The 19,888-nt window shown below is 43.5% G+C and overlaps 1 protein-coding gene across 1 annotated transcript in view; it reads left to right on the top strand.

The window, feature by feature from the left end:
- The first annotated feature begins 6,378 nt into the window (after window positions 1-6,378).
- The window catches only part of Plcl2 (phospholipase C like 2), a 170,271-nt gene continuing 156,761 nt past the window's right edge, over window positions 6,379-19,888 (top strand). The window contains exon 1 of the mRNA XM_038344040.1: window positions 6,379-6,711. Within this exon, the coding sequence (XP_038199968.1) occupies window positions 6,379-6,711 (333 nt within the window). The remainder of the gene's footprint in view (window positions 6,712-19,888) is intronic.

The raw sequence follows: 19,888 nt of genomic DNA, 5'->3' as shown, positions 1-19,888 counted from the left end.
CTTTCAGATCCAAGGCTGTGGTGAAGCCACCTGATGCAGTGTGGGTGAGTGCTGCCAGAACCTCACATTCGTCATGCATTTGACCTGGAATGAAATAGATCATGTGGCCTGAGTTTTGTGAGCCCTATACTCACTTGTGTGACTCCCCCATAGAGACTTGCTACCCATAGTCTAAGAAGCCAGTATCTTGAGCACAGCTGGAGCGCTTTCTTCTTCTCGGGTCTGGGATGTTGTGCATGAGAGCCAAGTGCCCACCACCAACTGTGGCCCCATCTTCTGGAGGCACCTGCTCTCCTATGCTTTATGATACTAGAGACAAGGCTGAGGTTGTTTCCAAAGGTCTTGATTTCTCCTTGTTTTTATGTGTTTAGCACTGGTATGGACCCTATCAGGAAGGGTCCACCTTATACTCAGAAGAAAGTAATAAAACTTTATGGTCTCCTAAAGACCAATCACATTCTAAGAGAGGCGCCTACTAATCACACCTAACACACAGTTTCTCATTTGAAGCTAACTTTAGACCACAGGAGGGGTGCGTGGAGGTAAGGGCAGGCAGAGTGGAGGAAGTTTACTGTCTGTATAAGAATTCTTGGGCACCTGCCGAGCTAGGGAGCCAATGGCCAAATCAAAAGATCAGCAGTGTGGAGAACAAAGATCTGTGCTCAGTAGCAATGTTGTCTAAAAGCCCCAACGACCCTACTAGAGACAAAAGTCATAGTTGTCAGACAGTTCAGATAGCTTGGCTACGTTGTTTGCTTTAGCTGAGTGGCAGCTTGGAGTATGTATGGAGAAGGCCACAATGGCATCTACGTAGAGATTAATACTGGCAAAGTGGGCACTGGAGGGCAAGGATAAGAAGGGGCTAGCATGCCAGTGAGAATGCCACGCAGTGGGCTCCCCGCCACCACTCCCGTTGAGGTGGAAGCAGTGTAAGAGTGCCCAAGGACAGCATGGGCTGCCTGGAGGATGGACATCCTGTATAATGACGGATGTGGGAGGGCCCAGCCCACTGTGCCACAGTCCCAAGCTAGTGAGTGAGCAAGCAAGCAGTGCCTGTATGGTTTCTGCTTCTAGCCTCTGCCTTGAGTTCCTGTCAGGAGTTCACACAGTGACCTGGAAGTGTTGTAGTAATTTAGCAGACTCACTGTATTCAGGCTAGATATTAGAAGTTCTTTGACCCTGAAGAATCCTTGTGGAAAACAGTGACTGTTTTGGTAAAGGGGCACCGCAGCCATCTCATGACTTTGGTCACAAGACACCTAAGGCACACCTGAGGCTCTTATATTATTGTGTATTGCAATAATATGATACATAATAATTATTAAGACTAGAGTCCTGAGGGCATGTGATGCTTTCCTTTAGTAAGACAAGTAAATTAGATTAGGGACCTTGGTATGAGGAAATACTTTGTGTAACTTTTAATAAATATGCCTTTGTATGGTTGTTTGGGGTCAAGTCCACCAGAGAGGCTGGACCTTCCTGCTGCCACATAGCCTTAAGGTTTCTTTCATCTTGGAGTGCCTTCTTTCTTCAATTGACCCGCACCACACAGTGCACCCTGACATGGAAGTATAAAGTGAACTAAACCTTTTCTTCAAGTTACTTTTGCTCGTGGTTTTTATTATAGAAACAGAAAGCACATTAGAACAGGACTGAGGAAATGGCGAAGTTTTTGGCTAGACAGTGGGTCTCTGGCTTCGGGTTTCAGAGACGAAACATTTCTAAGGTTGAAAGTGGGAAACAGTAGATGAAGGGAATGGGCTGGAGCCACACACTGCACATTGGATATTTGACTGCTAACGTTCGTGGAAATAAATGTGTCCTTAAAAGCCATGTTAACATGATATAATGAAATTCAAGTTTAGAAGGATTTTCCTAAGCTATTGCTTATCATGACATTGAAGGTGGAATGGGAGAAAACAGGTCTTTCCATAAACCTTAGAAAGAATAAAGATGGATATGGTGTCTATAATCCCAGCACCCAGGAGGATTACCAAGAGTTTGAGACTAGCCTGGGATACCTAGTGAGTTCCAGATCAGTCTGGACTACAGTAAATAAGAGACTGTCACAAAATATTAATAATAACATCAGTAGTAAACACACCAAAACCTTTTTTATTTTGTGATATCTGTAAGAAAATCAACTGAATAAATAGCAAGTTTTATATTCCAGATTTATGGCTTCTCTGGAAAAATAAGACGAAGCTGTCTGCTTGGGCCGGCATTTCTCCCCGGAAGCAGTGACCAGCTGCTTCGAGTCCTCGCTCCAGCACATTGCTGTTCCCCACTGGCTGAGAGTGTATCCATCAACATGTTCACGACTTCCTCAGAGACAGAAGAACACTGACATGTTTCTTGTGTCAAGAACCTATGAAAATTAGAAAACCATAGATGGACCAGGCAGGATATTCCTCTGTATTTTATAAGCAAAGTATGCCATTGTTGAAGACTATAAATTCTAGAACTCTATGGAACAAGTCCATTACCCATCGGCCATACAAACGTTTGTGTTTGCAATGCCCAATGACTCCTGTAATAAAATAACATAAAAGCACTCAAGTATACAAGAAAGAATTAAAACACAGTGTGATAAACAAGTACCTTTGGGGGAATTGTATTAGTCTATCATATTGTTGCTTTTTAAATAGAATATTTTTATTGAATCCCCAGTAATTAATAGATTACCTCAAAGTGCTACCTAATTCAATAGCCACTGAGAAAATTTAATGAATTCACGAGGTGGTTTCTCCCTGGCTGGAAAGCATTGATACAATTCACTGAGTGCATAGTTTCTTGGCAGCCATATCTACTTGTAGAGGACAGATCCAAGGAAAGCGGTTGAAGGTCTCTGAGTGCCAAAGGAGAGTAAGAATATGGAAATGAAAACTTTTGGCAGGTCTAACTTGCCACAGACGTGCCCAGAAAGAAAGGGTCATTGCGTATTTCTTGTTGTTAATGATGGTGTTAAAATAAACACAGTGTAAGTTTCAGGGTCATAATGGATAAGAATGGAAAGCATGGTTGAGTCAGGAAACCAGTGGGCACCTTGTATGGACCAGCACTTCCATATAATCTGCTACTCTCTTAAAGCATTTTCTATTTCTGTTCCAGCTAGCTTTCACATTAAGCCTGCGTGGAGCAGTAAAAGAGGAAGGTCCTGAAACTGGACTGCATCTTTAGAGACGCATAGAAAATAAGATGAGAGTGGGGCTTGGGAAGCCAACGTTGTCATAATACATTGAGGAGAAAATTATGTGGAGTCCAAGTGCTCAGCGAGTCAGAAAAATCTGGAGTCGTAACATTAGACCCTGTGAACTGGAAACCAGATCCCAGTTCCTAACCGAGAGGGTGTAAGTGACAGCGAGGCATCTGTAAACAGCATCGGGGTTATCTGGGGAGACTGAAAGTTCATTATGGACCAGGGACCCTGAATAGCTCAGGGCCTAGCTATCAAATTAATAATACAAACAAACGGAAGACAGTTTGGTGAAGAACAACAATTAAAAGCTGAGGTGATTGAAATGTGAAGGCCTAAGAGAGTCAACATTGCGAATCACCAGCATGCTAGAGTGAGATCATGAAGGTATTTGTTGACTTTAAACATGAACAAATTACTTATCAGAATTCAGCCATTATTGTATGAATGCTATAAACTGACACCAACACCTTAGAGTTATCCAGAAGAGCAAATTTATCAACGACACGAGCATATTTTATTGCTTTGTGCTGAAAATTAGTTGAAAAGAAATGCTAACAGTATTTCTTGAATGACTGCATTTTGGCTCCTTTTCTAACTCTAACTTCTATGAATTTTACAATGCCGTGAAACACTTCAGCAAGGAGTTTGGCATAATATTTACAATTTCTTTAATAACATTGCTCAGGGAAGAGGAGTGATGGGAAGCAATCACTTAGTAACTGTAGAGACAGAGGCAGGAAGGAGGAGAAACAATTGCTTACTTGCTGCACTTGTGATGGTTGAGCTTGAGAAGCAAGTAGGGATCCAAGAATCGCATGCCACAGGAACCAAGGAAGGGTACCAGTTGGCTGTTTGTGGAACAGGTACCTCTCTCACGTGTGAGCAGTGGCTTGTGGGAGACAACCACTTAGGTCCAGGATAAATCCAAACCTGGCATAGACCTCCGCCATCATTAGCTACAGCTCTGCCAAGATGCTTTGGGGAACACTTAATTTAAATGCCGTTTATTTCAATGAACTCTCCCTAATATGATCTGTTGGGAATCTGGAATGAAGCAGATAGGTGCTCGTTTTGGAGGGGTCGGGAGGGTGCGTTAGATGGCAGTGTCACAAACCACCACCACCACAGAAGCAACCCATTCTGGGTGCTCCACCCTCAGCGCGCACCTGCCCAGCCCAGGGCACTCAAGGTAGGAGTTGAAGGTTCTTTGTGGGTCACAGTGTTCTGCTGTTGACACGTAGAATGCAGAGAATTAGAGTCTAGAGAAAGGGCAGGATTCTCCAGGCGACCCCTCCCTGCACGCTGTCCTCTGTCTCACAACATACAAGCAACCATGACTGCAAATCTGATAGAACATTTGAGAAACTGAATTATTTGAAAGTATTTCCCTGCAAAACTGTCACAAGACAAAAAGTTTTGAAGCTCAACTAGGAAAGCAATTAGCATGGAGGGGTGGGGCAGAAAAAACAATTGAAACGTTGTCTATCCACAGAAAATATGTTAGTGTGTAGGCCCAGTTTGACTTTGTCCAGTAGGTTACAAAAGCATGCCAGAGGATCAGAGGAATTAAGACACCGCAGGAATAACAGGGAAGGTTTTGATGTTTCTGGGGCAAGGGTGGGTATATTTATGATCGTCAAGCTTATTTCCTTAAAGGCCTCTTGACAAATGAGGGCAAGGTCTCGAAGTTCAGTCTCAGTGGACTCTCAGTTTCTCCTGTGCCCGGGGAAACGAAAAGGAAATGCACAGTGAGAAAAAAACTGGGGGTGCCAGAGTCAGGCATGAACTTGGCCCTCAGGGTGCATGGGATGGGAAAGCGGTGGAACCTCTGGTATCAGACGGCGCAGAGGTCTTGCCAGTGCTTCCAGTAGGCTGCATAGTGGTCCTGCCTTCTCCCTTGGCTCCAGGAATGGAGGTTTAGGGAAAGTATTGCATGTGGGAGCTGCACGTTGCTCACTAATTTTTGATCCTGTCCCAAAAGACGTGCTTGATTTGGATGGTACCCACGAGGGATTGTTAGAACAAGCATCCCTGGGGGCAGGATTAGGAAGGACATGGGCAGGGAGGAACTAGAGCGATACCCCACCCCCGATGGCGGCAGGACAACCCAGAGGCAAATAAACCCTGCAGATGTCCTCTGTCTCTCAATGACTGCCAGCCATCCCACCCCTACCCCAGATCTTGGCAAGCAGTCATCATGTCCGTTGAGTTTAGCAGTCCAAGAGCACGCAAGAGAACTGTTTCTGTATAGAAAATGGGTCCGCTCCACCGGGGAAGCCCAAAGGGAACTGGGTGGGAAGGGACCCGGTTCCGAGTGCGGGGCTGAGGCTGGACACGAGGTGCAGCAGCCAAGCCCACGGCCCAGGACCTTCGCTCGCCCCGACCCGCGTGCACGCTGTGCCTCGGGCCAGGGATGGCGTCCGATGACTGACAGTTGGAGGTGGGGTACGACCTGCGCCCGCTGACCCGGCCTGGGAGACCACAATCCTAACGGCTGGCTGCGACCCGGGCCCGGACGGGTCCCTGCGGCCTGTAGGGGGCGGCGCGAAGCTCGGGAGGCGATGGCCGCGGGTAAGTCGCGGTGGGCCCGGGGGCCGTCGCCAGCCGCCCTGGGCCTCGGCTGAGCCCTGAGGGGACTGACGGGCCTGGGCGGAGCCGGGAGCCCGGGAGCCCCGCGCGACCGCCGCGCCTCCGCGTGCCGCCAGCGCTTCGAGCGCCGTGGAGGGGGCGCGAGGGACACCGCTGCGAGCCCGCGCGGACGCCCGGCCTGAGGGGACGCGGCGCGCGGCGGTGGGCGCCGGCGCGCGCGCGTTATTTTTGGCGCCCGCAGCGGCGCGTGTGCCGGGGCGTGTTTTCCTTCCCCAGGTGCCGGCAGCCGCGGCGCCGCCGCCCGAGCTGACTCTCTCCCCTCTCTGTCTCTCCCCGACCCCGGCAGGACCCCAGAGGTGATCCGGCCGGCACGACGCCCTCCGTGCGGGAGGCCAGCTCGCCACACGCGTCACATCTAAATCAGAAAGAGGAAGAAAGAAAAAAAAAAAAAAAAAAGAAAAGAAAAAGCGGAAGAAGCAGCCGAGGCGGCGGCGGCGGGAGGCGGCGAGGAGGAGGGGCCGCGCGAGGCGGCCCGAGGCGGCGCGGGGACGCGGGGACGCGGCTTTGTGCAGGCGGGTCGTGGGGCGCCCATGGCGGAGTGTGGCCGGGGCGCCGCAGGCGAGGCCCTGCCCACCTCCCCGGGCCCGGCCCTCGGCGCCAAGGGCGCCCTGAAAGCCGGAGCTGGGGAAGGCGGCGGCGGCGGCGGCGGGGGAGGTCGCCTCGGCCACGGGCGGGCGCGCTATGACAGCGGCGGGGTTTCCAACGGAGACTGCAGCCTCGGCGTGTCCGGGGACGAAGCCCGGGCCAGCCCTGCCAGGGGACCTCGAGGCGTGGCGCTCGCGCGGACCCCTAGCCCGACCGCCGGTCCCGTCCCCAGGGACAGCAAGCCGGGCGGCCTGCCCCGCCGGAGCAGCATCATCAAGGTAGGTTGGAGACCCGCGCGCGTCCTTGGGCTCACTCTCCCCGCCCGCCCGGGGAAGCGGTGGCGGAAGGAGGCGATGCAGAGTGAGCCGCTGCGAAGGGGAAGCGAGGGTGTTTGGAGTGCTGGAGCAGGGACTGGAAGCCCTTGGCATTGGGGAAGAATGGAGAGGTGATCTGGAGTGTGCATGAGAGCTGTGTTCTGACGTTCCCAGAGCAACTTGGGGCTGTCACCTCTCCGGATCGACTTGGAATTAAATGGGCTTTGTACCTGCCTGGGTAGAGACATGCTTTTCAACAGCAGCTTAGCCTGGTGGCACACTCCCTCTAAGGTCGCTGTTGAATTTTAAAGACAGGGATCATGTGAAAATATTTTCTTAAAACCTCAGACAATGAACATATATTATTTAATAGGTTTCTTCTAATCTACATTGTAATCAGTTGTCCCTAGCAAGCAATCGTAATTGGAGGATGTAAGATATATATCCCCCTCCTTTAATTATGTGGAGAAAGGAAACAGAACGGCAGATTCCTCTGTTTTAGGCTCAAAAGCTCTGGGAGATTACAGTTCCCGCACAATTTAATTCCTTCCGAGCTGCCGTAGGCAGGCCTCCAGATCAGCAAGTTCCTTTTCAATGGTTTTGCTTTTTTCTCCCCCATGATGCTATTTAGAAAACCACCAGTTGTTTTGTGAATTTTAAATTTCAAGAAGTGACATTAAGAGTTTGTGGTGGTTTCCTTCAAATATTACAGTTTAGTTTGCAACATAAAAATATTTCTTGTGACATACCATAGAGAAGAAAGTTGACAAGCTGAGAAGAGCCTTGGGCCGGATTGATCCATTTGACTTGCTTAATTTTGGAGCAGCTATGGATTGCTGCTCTTGGAAAATGAAGGGGGCTTTGGGACAGGGCAGTGAGGAGCAGCACACATTAGGAGTGCAGCTCACATCCTTCTCGCTGATAACCCAGAGAGTCAGGATGTGCCAGCGGCAGAGGCGGCTCTGGTGGACTCGAAATTCAGAAATCTCGTCCTGTGATAGTGACTGTTATGAACCTCTGCTTCATATCTGAAACCCACCACTTGCTGCTGCGAGGCCGCTGAGAAGCTGTGTTCCCCTTGTCATCTGCTTGCTCAGTCTCCATGTGGGAGGCAGGCACAGTGGAAGGTCTTAACGATCCAGACATCACCTTCCTGCAGCAAACTTTAAAACCGAGAGAAGTAGCGTCTTCATTGCCTGGGTAGCTTTTAGTGGCGTCTTTTCTTCTAGTATGTAGTTTGTTTTCAGGTATATATGATTATTGATTCCATTTGCGGAACTATGCGATATTTCTGTTTTTTATTGGTTAACAAATATTTGTGGTGATTTTACATTGTGATAGTAATAAAATTTTATGTGATGGTTTCAGAGACTTGCTTAATCTTCACAACCTTTCCTTCCCAGGGTTTTGAGGGCTTGTTTTCATATGTAAAAAGCTGAAATTTGTTAGTCTCCACGTTGAGGTTCATAGGGAACACTGATGGCTAGTAGCAGTGCTGTGGTTTTGTTGTTGTGGAAGCTAAGACAGAGGATGTGAACTTGAGGTTGAGTCCTTGGAATTGCTTCACCACAGAAGGCTGTAGAAACCCAGCGAAAAGGGCGACTGTTCAGAATCCCTGTTGGGAAATGGCGGTGCTGCTTATATTGAATTCTGAGTGTCAGAGTTATGCTTTAATTTTTCTTCATTCTTAAGGACTAGTTAGCGTTTTATTCAGCATGAGGACCTAGAAACACAGCGCCAGGCTCAGTGCAGGCACTCAGCAAGTTATTTACTGTAGGGCTAGGGGATGGGGAGGAAGTTCATGTTTGTTCTCAAAGTGCTTTCTTAAGCAGGTGGTTTTGGATTTACCAATCATATCTTAGTATCTTGTACCGAGTAAGACGACTTGACAGATTCCCCTTTCTGGTCTTTATTTCAACTTATTTTTTTCTTAACTGTTCTGGAAAATTATGGAAGTAGTGTTGAAAGTTGATTGTACCTACAGTATAGAAAGAAAGGCCACTCTAGATAGGTAAGTAGTTATGTTTCTTTGTGAATTGGTGTCTTGGAGCATCAAGATTTTAGGGATTTAGTGTTGTGCTTCCTAAAGACGCATTATATAGTGTAAAGATAATATCTTAAAACATAAGAAGCCTCTTAATTTAATATCAAGTCCCCAAAACAACGAATGCTGCACAGGTGCCTTTGCCACACGAGCACAGAAATTATATTTCACTTTTGTTCAGAAATAACAGGCGCGTAAGCCCAAGTGGAGCTCATGGGGAAAGGCCATAGAGGTGTTGGCTTGGTTTCATGGGTTCTTCCTAAGCTGGGTGCTGAAGACAGCACAGGGCAGTGGCCGAGGGCCGGAGGCTAGCATGTGTGGCGTGTGCTGGCTGCTGGCAGCCGTGAGCTTCTTTTCTGCCTTCTACTTCTCAGGCTTCACATCCTGTCAGGTCAGGGTCACACTAAGTCAGAGCGAGGGACACGTGATAGTGGTAGGAGAAGGAAGGCGGAACACTGACACGATTGGTGTGTTTACTTATTTAAAATAATTTCTTTGGTGTTTCATCTGTTTTATAAATAGCAATGAGCAAGAAATTATTGTTAAATGTTTTTTTCTCCCAAAATAGATACACAGCTCTATAATAAAAGAGCTCCTCAGTTATGATAGCAATCTTGATAAAATCAGGAGAGGTCTTATAGAACATTTTATAGATGATTTGAGAGGATGCATAAGTTGTGGAAAGCACTGGCAGGTAGTTATAGCTCTCTTTAACTTGCTGGAAACAAACGTATGTTCCTGAGGTAGTCTGCAGAGTCACACTGCTGGATCCTTAGGGCGGAGCTGTGTCTGTCACCTTTAGTAATCTAGTAATGAAACACCGCTTTCATTTTCTCTTTCCGTAGTTCACTTGGGCACACTACTAAATACAATCTATTTTTATTTTCAAATAGATAATTTGGTTAATTTTTTCAGATGGCCACTTATTTTTTACATACATACTTTATTCATTAATTAAAATATAAAATAATATTGGGGCTTTAGGTTTGTTTTAGAATAAATGTATGAGTATGACTATATTAATTTTGGTGGTTTGTTTCAATCAGAACTAATAAAATACTTCACACTCAAAAGGGTTCTGTTTTTGCAGTTGTACGTGGTATCAGTTTTATGAGCTGTAGCAATGGATGGAGTCTCCTAGTCATTACCAGAGTCAACCTGCAGAGCCTTTGACCAACTCTTCATCCCTACCCCAGATCTCTTTGTCATCCTCCCTCTCCACATTCTTAGAGTGTGGCAGCTATTGATGCGGGGCCCTTTTCCATTCTGAGCTGTGCAGCTATTGCGTTACTTGGTGTTCAGATGAAGTAACAGTCACTGTGGCAGGACATGTGAAAAGTGTGGTTTTCCCCCGACTCTGACATGGTCCCATGTCACCCTTGGGGGTGGAGGAGGCAGAGTTCAGAGAGGCCGGCCTCTGTCTGTGCTGGGGCTGCAGTGTGTCTCTTCACTGTGCCGTGTTAGGTCACTCTATCCATTTACACTTTTTGTGTAAGTAAGGGAGCCTTGCTGGTCCAGGATACCAGATCTCCTGTTGGAGGGGAGAGGACGTTGTCTCTGCTGGAGAAGTAGTAGTTGATAGGGTAACACAGCCAGGCAGCTGTCTCATCACCTGGCCTAACTACTTGGCCAGGCCTCCAGCTTCACACTGACTTTGTTTTTCTTAATATAGAAATTGTATATTGTTGAGTAGAAGAAATGGTCTTGCAATCTTTATAGAAACATATATTCTTCTGCCTTGATGCTGAGCTCCCAAGCAGGAAGAACATCAGACTTTTAAAGAACTCTGTTTTTCATATTCAAGCAAGATAATAAACACATACCTGAGCATTATACTGGGGCATGGTTTAGTTAATTGAGCTCTTTACGGCAGAGACTGGCATTGGTCAGTTCTGCACTGATAAAGTACAGGGCTCAGTAACTTTTCTCTTTTTCTGAATTGGAACTTAATGTCTGTATTTAACTTTAGTCTCTTGCTTTTCTTTCCCTTTTTCACACAAGGAGAAACAAAGGCAGCTGCTTGCTAGGCACATAGAAACTGGATCACAAAGTAAATTGTCTGGATAGGCAGATCCAGATGGAGCCTTTAGATCAGAAAATCTTAGGGCCAGTCAGCGGCTCTGCACTTCCCTCTGTACTAGTGCGTTTAGATCCAGTGGAGTCCGAGCATGACTCACTGCTCCAGCTAACGAGCTTGTCCCAGAGGAATCAGCGTATCGTTTTTACCCAGTGCAATCTCTTGCCCACCCTTTGCTTTTCCTTCTTTTAATCTTTTATATGATTTGCATTTTAAATCAAATCCATAAAGTCAGTCGGTGGGAAATTGTTTAATTAGTTGATTGTATCATTCATTTATGCTTTCTTAGAATATCCTCTTCCCAAATCAGTTTACTTCCTTCTGAAGTGCTGGGTGTTCTGTAAGGGGCTTAACTTATGCTGCTTGGTTTTAAGGCTTAAGTTATCAGATTTTGAATTTTCAATAGATATAGCAATACTATTTGTAGGACATAATGAAAATAAAAATGAACATTTGTAGTTTCTTTTAGATGTATGTATTGGTCCCCAAATCCCTTAAATATTAAGTTTTGGATGGTATTACCTACTCAACTGCTATACCTCTGTGTTAGTTCAGCTCCTTTTTGTTTTTATTTGTGGGATGCAAACATTTTTACCAGAAGGACACATGAATGGCTGAAAGTATTATATATAGAAACCATGCAAGCCACTCAACCAGTCCTTTTTCTCTGCTGATAATAATGAATCAGGAAGGTTATGTTTGGTATATGAGTATGCCAGAGCCACTGGAGAAATATAGTCACACCCCTTTTTCCTCCTTATGTCAGAATAACTCTGAAACGTTGGAGTTCACAAAACGAATAGTTAATTGCATTGACCTGACAGTCGGGTGAATTCAGGCTGTTGGTAGACACTTGGCACCTTTGTACTCTACAACGTCAGAGCAGGGTTCTCTGGCCTGTAGCACTTGACCATGGCAGGTTTTATTAGGTAAAATGTATTCTAGGAACCCTCTCAACTTGGCTGCACCCTGGCTGTGTGGTACTTGTTTGGATTATTCATAAGGCAGAGCATTGGAGTTAAATGAGAGGATGGCAAATCACCTGACTCCCCTGCATGCTTTCTGTGTGGCCTTGTATGCCCATATCTAAGATGAGGAGGACACAGACCCTCTCCCAGCACTGTGGACACACAGTGAGATGAGGCGCTCCGTGCATGGCAGGCAGTCGGGATCCCTGCCGCATCAGCCAGGGAGTTTTTCCTCTCCCATTCTCGCTAAAGGTTGTTCTGTAAAGAGCTGGCTCCTTCGGGGTCATTGGAATTGGAGTTCATTGGTACTGTGCCTGTGTTGGAAGGCAGTAACAAAAAAGCGCCGAGAAACTTTCTAGGTCTGTGCTGTTGATGCTTTGGAGAGTGAACTATTAGGTGCTTTTCTGAATCCTGTGTTTAGTACAGTTGAACATGTGTAAGTGGCCACAGTTGCATGACATTCTCATTCGTCTTGACTGGCTTGGGAAAGTCTGGGTTTTTATTTTTTTGTCGCTGCAAATATTTAATAGTGTCTCCATTCACTCCCAGAAGTTTGGAGCTGGGTGGGATGACATTCTATCAAAGCCTAGCCTTTCTCTGCTTGGAGTACGTTCTCCTCTGTAACTCCTAGGATGTTGTTTGGTTGGTTGCTTCTCAGGTAGTATGAAGTGTTTTTTTTCTGCCGTCTAGCTCCAGCTTCACCTGTATTTTCATACTGTTCTGCTTCTCTCTACCTCATAGGTACCTGTGTCTTATCTGCTTCTCTCTACCTCATAGGTACCTGTGTCTTATCTGCTTCTCTCTACCTCATAGGTACCTGTGTCTTACTTACTCCCTGACTTTATGAAAAAGTTCAATGTCTTATGGAAAGTGTGTACGTGTGTGTGTGTGTGTGTGTGTGTCAGATGTGAGTTAATAAGTAAGTTCTGATGAATGACAACTCAACAGTTTTTTGAAGAGATTATTAGATTTAACTCCAAGTGATTCTCATTTGAACATACCACTTTATGTGCTGTGTTCTTCAAAAAGAGATTTTTTTCCATCACTTAATTTTTAGAAAATTATTTGAAAATAATCATAAGGAAAAACTTTCATATAAAGTTGAGTCCAGAAATTTCATTCCTTTCAGAATTGTTCTGATGAGGTCGAATAATTTGTCCCTTTTATGTTCCTGAATTAAGAATGGACCTTTGAATTTTTATGTTTTGGTCTAAGAGTTTAAATAGCATAGCCAGAGAGTGTTACTGTCTGTTAAAACTCTTTTTTTTTTTTTTTTTTTTTTTTTTTTTTTTTTTTTTTTTTTGGTTTTTTTGAGACAGGGTTTCTCTGCAGCTTTAGAGCCTGTCCTGGAGCTGTTAAAGCTCTTAATCTCTTTCCTGGTATTTGGGTTTTTAAAAGCGACTTACATAGTTTCTGCTCAGCTTTTGTTTCTTTTTAAGGAGTTAAATTACTTAAACTTTTATTCATTGATATTGGAATGTCAAAGTATTTATTGGGAGTGCTGTGGAATTAATAATAAAGAAGTAGTGTGAGGTTCTGATATGCAGTGTTGAAATGGGAATCTCTGTTCTCTCAGTTTATTTTGTTATCTGATGCTAGAAATCCAGTCCTTTATTGCAGTGGATGGATTAAAGAGAAACAGATGTTTCATGGTCACCATTTCACACCTCTCTCCCCATAACTTGCAGGATGCGACATCGTCCTCTTTACAGGCAAGGAAACCTTTCCACAAGGATTGAGAGTTCCCATGCAGGGCCACTGAATTTACACGTGCAAAGTCAGCATTCAGATCAAATTTGTCTGTCTTTGAAAGTCCATGTGGGATTTTTTTGTTTGTTTTGTTTTCTGATTCCCTATTTTTTCTACTCTAACTTCTAAAATATAGATTTTTTTTTTAAATTATACCTACTCATTTAGCTCTTATTTGCCCAAGCCATTCTGGCTTCTTAATATTAGAAGAAACCACATGTGCCTAACTGATTTTAGAGCTGCAGTCCTGGCCGCAATGCCCTAAGTTCTCCCTGATCTGCAAAGCATTTTCATTTACTGTGAAGTCAGTATTTGGGCATCTTGTAGTGTGCTAAATATACTGAATTGAAAGCTGCAGGTGTTAATATCCCCAGAACTAAGCAGTTGGATTTAAAACACATCAATAGTGAAGACTCATGATATTTTCAGAGTGGAAAGTGATCACATAAAATTCTGTCACTAGAGTTATACGAGGCCATACTGGTTAATAAGTATTTAGCTCCTGGCTATGGTTGAATTAATTTATTTGCATACCAGTATAATAGAATTGGAAAATTTGTTCTGTAATATTGCAGTATGTGGTTATTAATAGAACAAAATGTAGTCTTACAGATAGCAATTTTGTGGATCTTTTTCTGCTGTAGATATCTGCGTGCATACACCTACTCATGTATGCATATACTCTGTTTATAAAGACATGGCAGAAGAGTGAGCTGGTGGGAGACTAGTCTGTCTCCTTAGAGGATGAGATGGGTAGCAGGTTTCTGCTTTCTGATTGAAAATGGCCAGGAAGCAGTTGCACACTTTTTATGAATATTGCTTATGAAGCTTTAGTTGCTTTTTACCCATTAGTGTGGCCACAGAGGGACAAAGTGGCCTGTTTGTAGCAGCCGTTAGAGTCGAGCTTTATGACTGTTCCCAGTGGTCCCCTGCTTCCTTTTATGTTTCTTCTTTCCAAAACTCTTCTCCTGTAGTCATGGTTCTTATGATTTTTCGAGTTATTTTATATTTTAATGCTTATTCTTGAAAAGTATAAATGAGTTGTTTAGGTGTCTCCACCCTCCTGCCTATTGAGGCATTCATTTTAACTGCCTGCAGAATCATTCCGGTGCTCCCAGTTCGGGGTTAATGAAATAATAGCATGAAGGATATACTTATCTTTGAGGCATTTAATAGTTGGTTACAAGAAATTTATACATTTCTTGTATAGAAAGCCTTGTTTTAAGGCTTTCATTGCTTATGTATGGTCTCATAAATAATTTTTTATTTATTAAAAATACTAATCTTTTTTATAGCACATAATTCTGTTCGCTGTAGTAGATACTGCCAAGCAATTTTCCTAGCTAGTTAAAATGTTTTAAATACTAAACAGGTTGAATACTTCTAATTGCTCCAAATATACATAATTTGTATTATCAGTGGGTTTTTTTGTAGTTATTTTCATGGCTATGTGATTAATGGAACATTACTGTGGTTTTCTGGTTGAATGTTCTGGTGACTGTGATACTGAGAACTTTTTCATGTTTCTTGATCATTTGGATGTTGTCTTTGTTTTAAAGGCCAGTTTGACTCCCTTGCCGGTTTGAATTTTTTTTTTAAAATTGATTTGCATAACTTTATGTTTTCTGCATGTGTCTTTTGTGAAATATAGATGTAAATGTCTTCTCTTGGGTATGGCTTGTCTCTTCACTGGCCTGAGAGGCTATCTTGTAGTGAAAAACAATTTCTAATTTTTGTGAAACCAAATTTATTAACATTTCCAGTTATGGTTATAGTTTTTGTGTCCTCTTTTAAAGAAATCTCTTTTTATGACCATGAAGATTTTCATTAATTAACTTGTAACCTTTGCTTTATTTTTCCTATACTATGTGGAACATATACATATTTTATATTATTCATACCATTTGTATGCACTAATATAAATAAAAATTTATACCGTGTATTTATATTAACTAGAAATACATATTTATATTAAATATGTGTTTTATATATTTACATGCAAATGATTCCCTCAGCACCATTTATTTAAAAATAGGATCTTTTATTCATGTATTAAATTGTCTTTTTTGATAAATCAAGTGACTGGTTTTGTGGGTTTGTCTACGCATTGCATTCTGGGTCTTGGAGAAAGCCTTCTCAGAGCAATCATGTTTCCGAGAAGCGGTCCAATAGTGATGCCTGACCGTTCAGCTTTCGCTGAGACGAGTCTCTCCGTTTCTTTTCTCCTTTTCACCGTGTGCTCAAATGACACACCTTACTTGTAGGAAATGCTGGTTACTCAGAGAAGGTTGCATCGTGATGGGAAGGACAGAGCAGTGCTGTGGCGCCTTCGCTATGGTGTCATGGTGAGTGAGCTCAAGCTCCTGTTGTACCCACACATGTGTTCTCCTAGTTAGAAAGCAGTAAACTTTAAACCCGTACATGTTTCTAGCCTCGATTATGTGGTGTGTACTCTTTGACCCCTCAGTGTGTGCCCTTAGATTGTCATTAGTCTTGTTTATTCTATTTGGATAGGGTTTATTTTCCACATTCTGTGCGGGAATCTAGCACAGAAGCACATACCTTTCACTTGCCTTGGGCAGGTTCCAAGGAAGAGAAGTAACCTGATGAGAAGGCTGAGTTTGAAGGACCTCTAGGTTTTGTTGTTTGGTTTTCTGTTTAGGTTGTGTGCTTCCTGTATACGTCTTTATTATGTTCAGACCTAATATCCCAGTATACCTCTTCTCTCCCCAAGACTTTTATCATGAGTGGTTGTTGAATTTTGCCAAAGGCTGTTTCTACTTTGTCTTTTCATTTTCATTAAAATTCTAGGAATTTTAAAATGTCCATCTTGATTGCTTCTTCACCCAGTTTCAGTTTAGTAGTATCTTCTTTAGCTTCCATGAACCTGTGTGTGTACTTTCTGTCTTTTCTTTTGTTGTTGCTCTCCGTCTTTATTACATGGTGGTCAGATAGGATGTGGAATATAGTTTTAATGTTCCTCTATTTATTGAAGCTCGCTTTGTATCCTAAAGTGTGGTCTATTTTGGAGAAAGTCCCACAGGCCACTGAGAACATGTATTCTTTAGTGTTTGGGTGGAATGTTCTGTAAATGCATACCTGTTAGATCCATTTGATTTGTGATGTCATTTAAGTTTTCTATTTAGTTTCTTTCCAGATTACCTGCTTATTAGTGACTGTCAGGTATTGAAATTATCACTATCACTGTGTAGGTGTTAATCTATGGTTTTAAGTCTAATTTGTGTGTGTGTGTGTGTGTGTGTGTGTATGTGTGTGTATGCGTGTGCATGTCAGATTGGGTGCTCCTGTGTTTGATGCATGTATGTCTAGGATTTTAATATCCTGTTGTTTGATTTTCCTTTAATGAGGATAAATTGTCCCTCCTTATCTTTTGCCTATCTTTTGTAGTGGCTTGAAATTGATTTGGTCAGATATTAGAATAGCCGTCCCTGCTTATTTCTTGGTTCCTTTGCTTGGAATACCTTTCCCCCAAAATTTGCCATAAGGTGTTGTATATCATGGTCATGGGGTGTTGTTTTTTGGAGTCAGGAAAAAAAATTGGATCCTGTTTTCTGACCTGTGCCTCTCATTAGGAAGTAGAAACTATTAAGAGTTACCATGGAACGGTCTGCATCAATCCTGTCATTTTGTTGTTTTTGTGATCTTCTATTAGATCTCTTTTGATTGAGTGTCCTAGAGTTGTTTATTTGCTCTTTTTGTCTTCTTGGGTATGTCTAAAGTTTTCTTTAGACCTAAGTGTTTCTTCTGATATCTTCTACAGAGCGGGATGAATGGTCATAAATTCCTTAATTTCATTTTTTGTCATGGAAAGTTCCCCTTGCTCCTTTCAGTTGTCACTAGTAGTTTGCTGGATACTGCATTCAGGTTCTTAAAAAACAAAAACAAAATGGGGTATTTCCACACCATCTTCAGCCCCTTCCTCAACTACCACCTGCCTTTTTCTTGCCCCATTTGTGGCTGTATCTTGAGAGGGATCTGTGACTTATTTCTCTGTCTCCTCTTGGAGCTGCTCCTCGATTGTCTCTACTGGTAAAGCCCATCAGGGTGCACAGTTCATGCGATCGGAACAGTGCACGAGGCCTCCTCCTAGTTCTGGCTCGTTCGTGACAACTTCCCCACAGGTGTAGCTACAGTTATTGTGCATTCGCTGGTGAGCTTTAGGTTGATCTCCTGAGCACAGGTTTTCCCTCAGCACCCCCTTGAGCATATCGCCCCCAGCACCTTGCTGCACAGAGTCAAACCTTTTCTCACCCTGTTGTCTCCTGCTGTGTGGCTAATTTCACAAAATGGGCCACCATCCATTCTCCTTTCTTCTCTTTTAATTGTTTTGGGGTTGTATTTGTATGTGGTGTACATGTTTGTGTGTGTGGGTGCATGTGTGAGTGTAGCTTGAATGGGCAGCTCGAGGCTGACAGGGTATCTTCCTCAAGCATGCGGATTTCCTGAACTTGGAGCCATTTCAAGTTAGACTGGCTTGTCAGCAAGATTTAGGGACCTACCCGTCTCACTAGGGGTTACAGATACATGCCACCGGCCCAACTTTTTATGGGGGTGCTGGAGATCCAAATCCAGGCCTTTATGGTTGTGAGACAAGCACTTTACCAGCTGAGCTATTTCCCCAACCACCATTTTCATTTGTACCTGTTGAATCAGTTTGAATGAGAGGGAATTTATTTATTTTTTTTAAAAAAAGTTGACAAGCTTAAATTATAGCTTGTGTTTCAAAGAGATGTGATCAACTCTGATTCTTCTGCTTGCTGTAGTATATGTGCGTTTCCAAAGGCACTGAAGTCATCGTCCCCAGGATGGCAGTGTTGGAAGTGATGAAATGTTGAGGGGGTGGGGCCTTGTGGACAGTCTTTAAGTCATTTAGTGTTCTCTTAATGGGACTTATGGGACTGAAGCCTCACCTTTATTTGCTTCTCAGACATGAAGATAACATGTTCAGTTAGATACTCCCCTCAAGTCTCATCCAGTATACTGCTAGAAGCCCCAACTTCAAAACTAAGCAAATGAGCTCTCACATTAACTATCCCAGGTGTGTTACTATGGTGATGGAAGTCTATTTGTATACTGCTATTAAAGTAAAATGAATGATTCCCTGTAGCAAGAATTAGGTATAACTTTAAAATTTTTGTATCTAAATTGTTATGGAAGGAATTATGTGAGTATGTAGGTCCTGATATGCCTCTACCCATTAACCTTTGAGGGTCTTGTATCATTTTTCATGTGTCGGTTCACTTAAAAAAGATTTAATTAGAATCTGCCTCAGAAACATTTACTTCTTAGAAAGAGTATTAGAAGCTAGGAGTGCACAAATTTGTATGCCAGAGAGGAACAAATATTGAGCTTTTTGAAAAGTAGAATTTATATGAATTTATTTTCTTTTAGGTTTTAAACTTTAAAACCTTCCTGATTTAAAGCTTAACCATCTTCTTCTTATCCTGTAATCCACGAATTGCATTTTTTCCATCAGTATTTTTCCTATGACTTTGTAACCCTTTCTGTGGAAACACTTACTTTTATGCTGAAGTTAGTACTAAGTGATCAGATGGATCTGTTAATCTGTATGGGATCTGGAAGATGGCATTGGTGACCTTCCCTTTCTGGGCAGTCCTGTTCTGGCATGCTTGCTGATCCCTGAGAAAGTCCATTAATTAGGGTTTCTAGAGCTATGATAAATCATAATGACCAAAAGCGTCATGGGGAGGAAGGGCCTGCTTTAGCTTACAGCTGTTAGTCCATCATCCAGGGAAACCAGAGCAGGAACCTGGAGGCAGGAACTGAATCAGAGGTCATGGAGAACTCTGCTTACTGACTTGCTCCTCATGACTTGCTCAGCCTGCTTTCTGATAGCACCCAGGACCACCAGCCCAGAAGTGGCACTGCCTACAGTAAGTTGGGCCCACCCCCGTCAATTGTCAAGAAAGTGCACCACATGCTTGCCCACAAGCTAATCTGATTGTGGCGTGTTTTCAAGTGAGGTTCCCTCTTCCACAATGATTCTAGCTATCAAGTCTACATAAAAGTAGCCCAGACAGAAAGCTGAGTAATTGAACTTCTGCTCTTTAGTTTTACATTCACAGCAGGGCATTGCCAGTGAAAATGTGGAATCTGTAGGAGCGGTGTCGTGCCTATCACTGTGCGCCCGTATGTGAGAGAGGATATAGCCTGAAGGTTGACAGAGGTTGGGTGTCGTGCAGCCAAGTGGAGGAGGAGCCACACCCAGTGGAAAGCATTGTGTGAAGCTTTATTTCGGGGAAATGGTCAAATTGGGTTTGC

Source organism: Arvicola amphibius, chromosome 9 (genome assembly GCF_903992535.2).
Source record: "Arvicola amphibius chromosome 9, mArvAmp1.2, whole genome shotgun sequence".
Classification (NCBI taxonomy): Eukaryota; Metazoa; Chordata; class Mammalia; order Rodentia; family Cricetidae; genus Arvicola; species Arvicola amphibius.
This window is presented reverse-complemented; position numbering and strand designations above follow the sequence as displayed.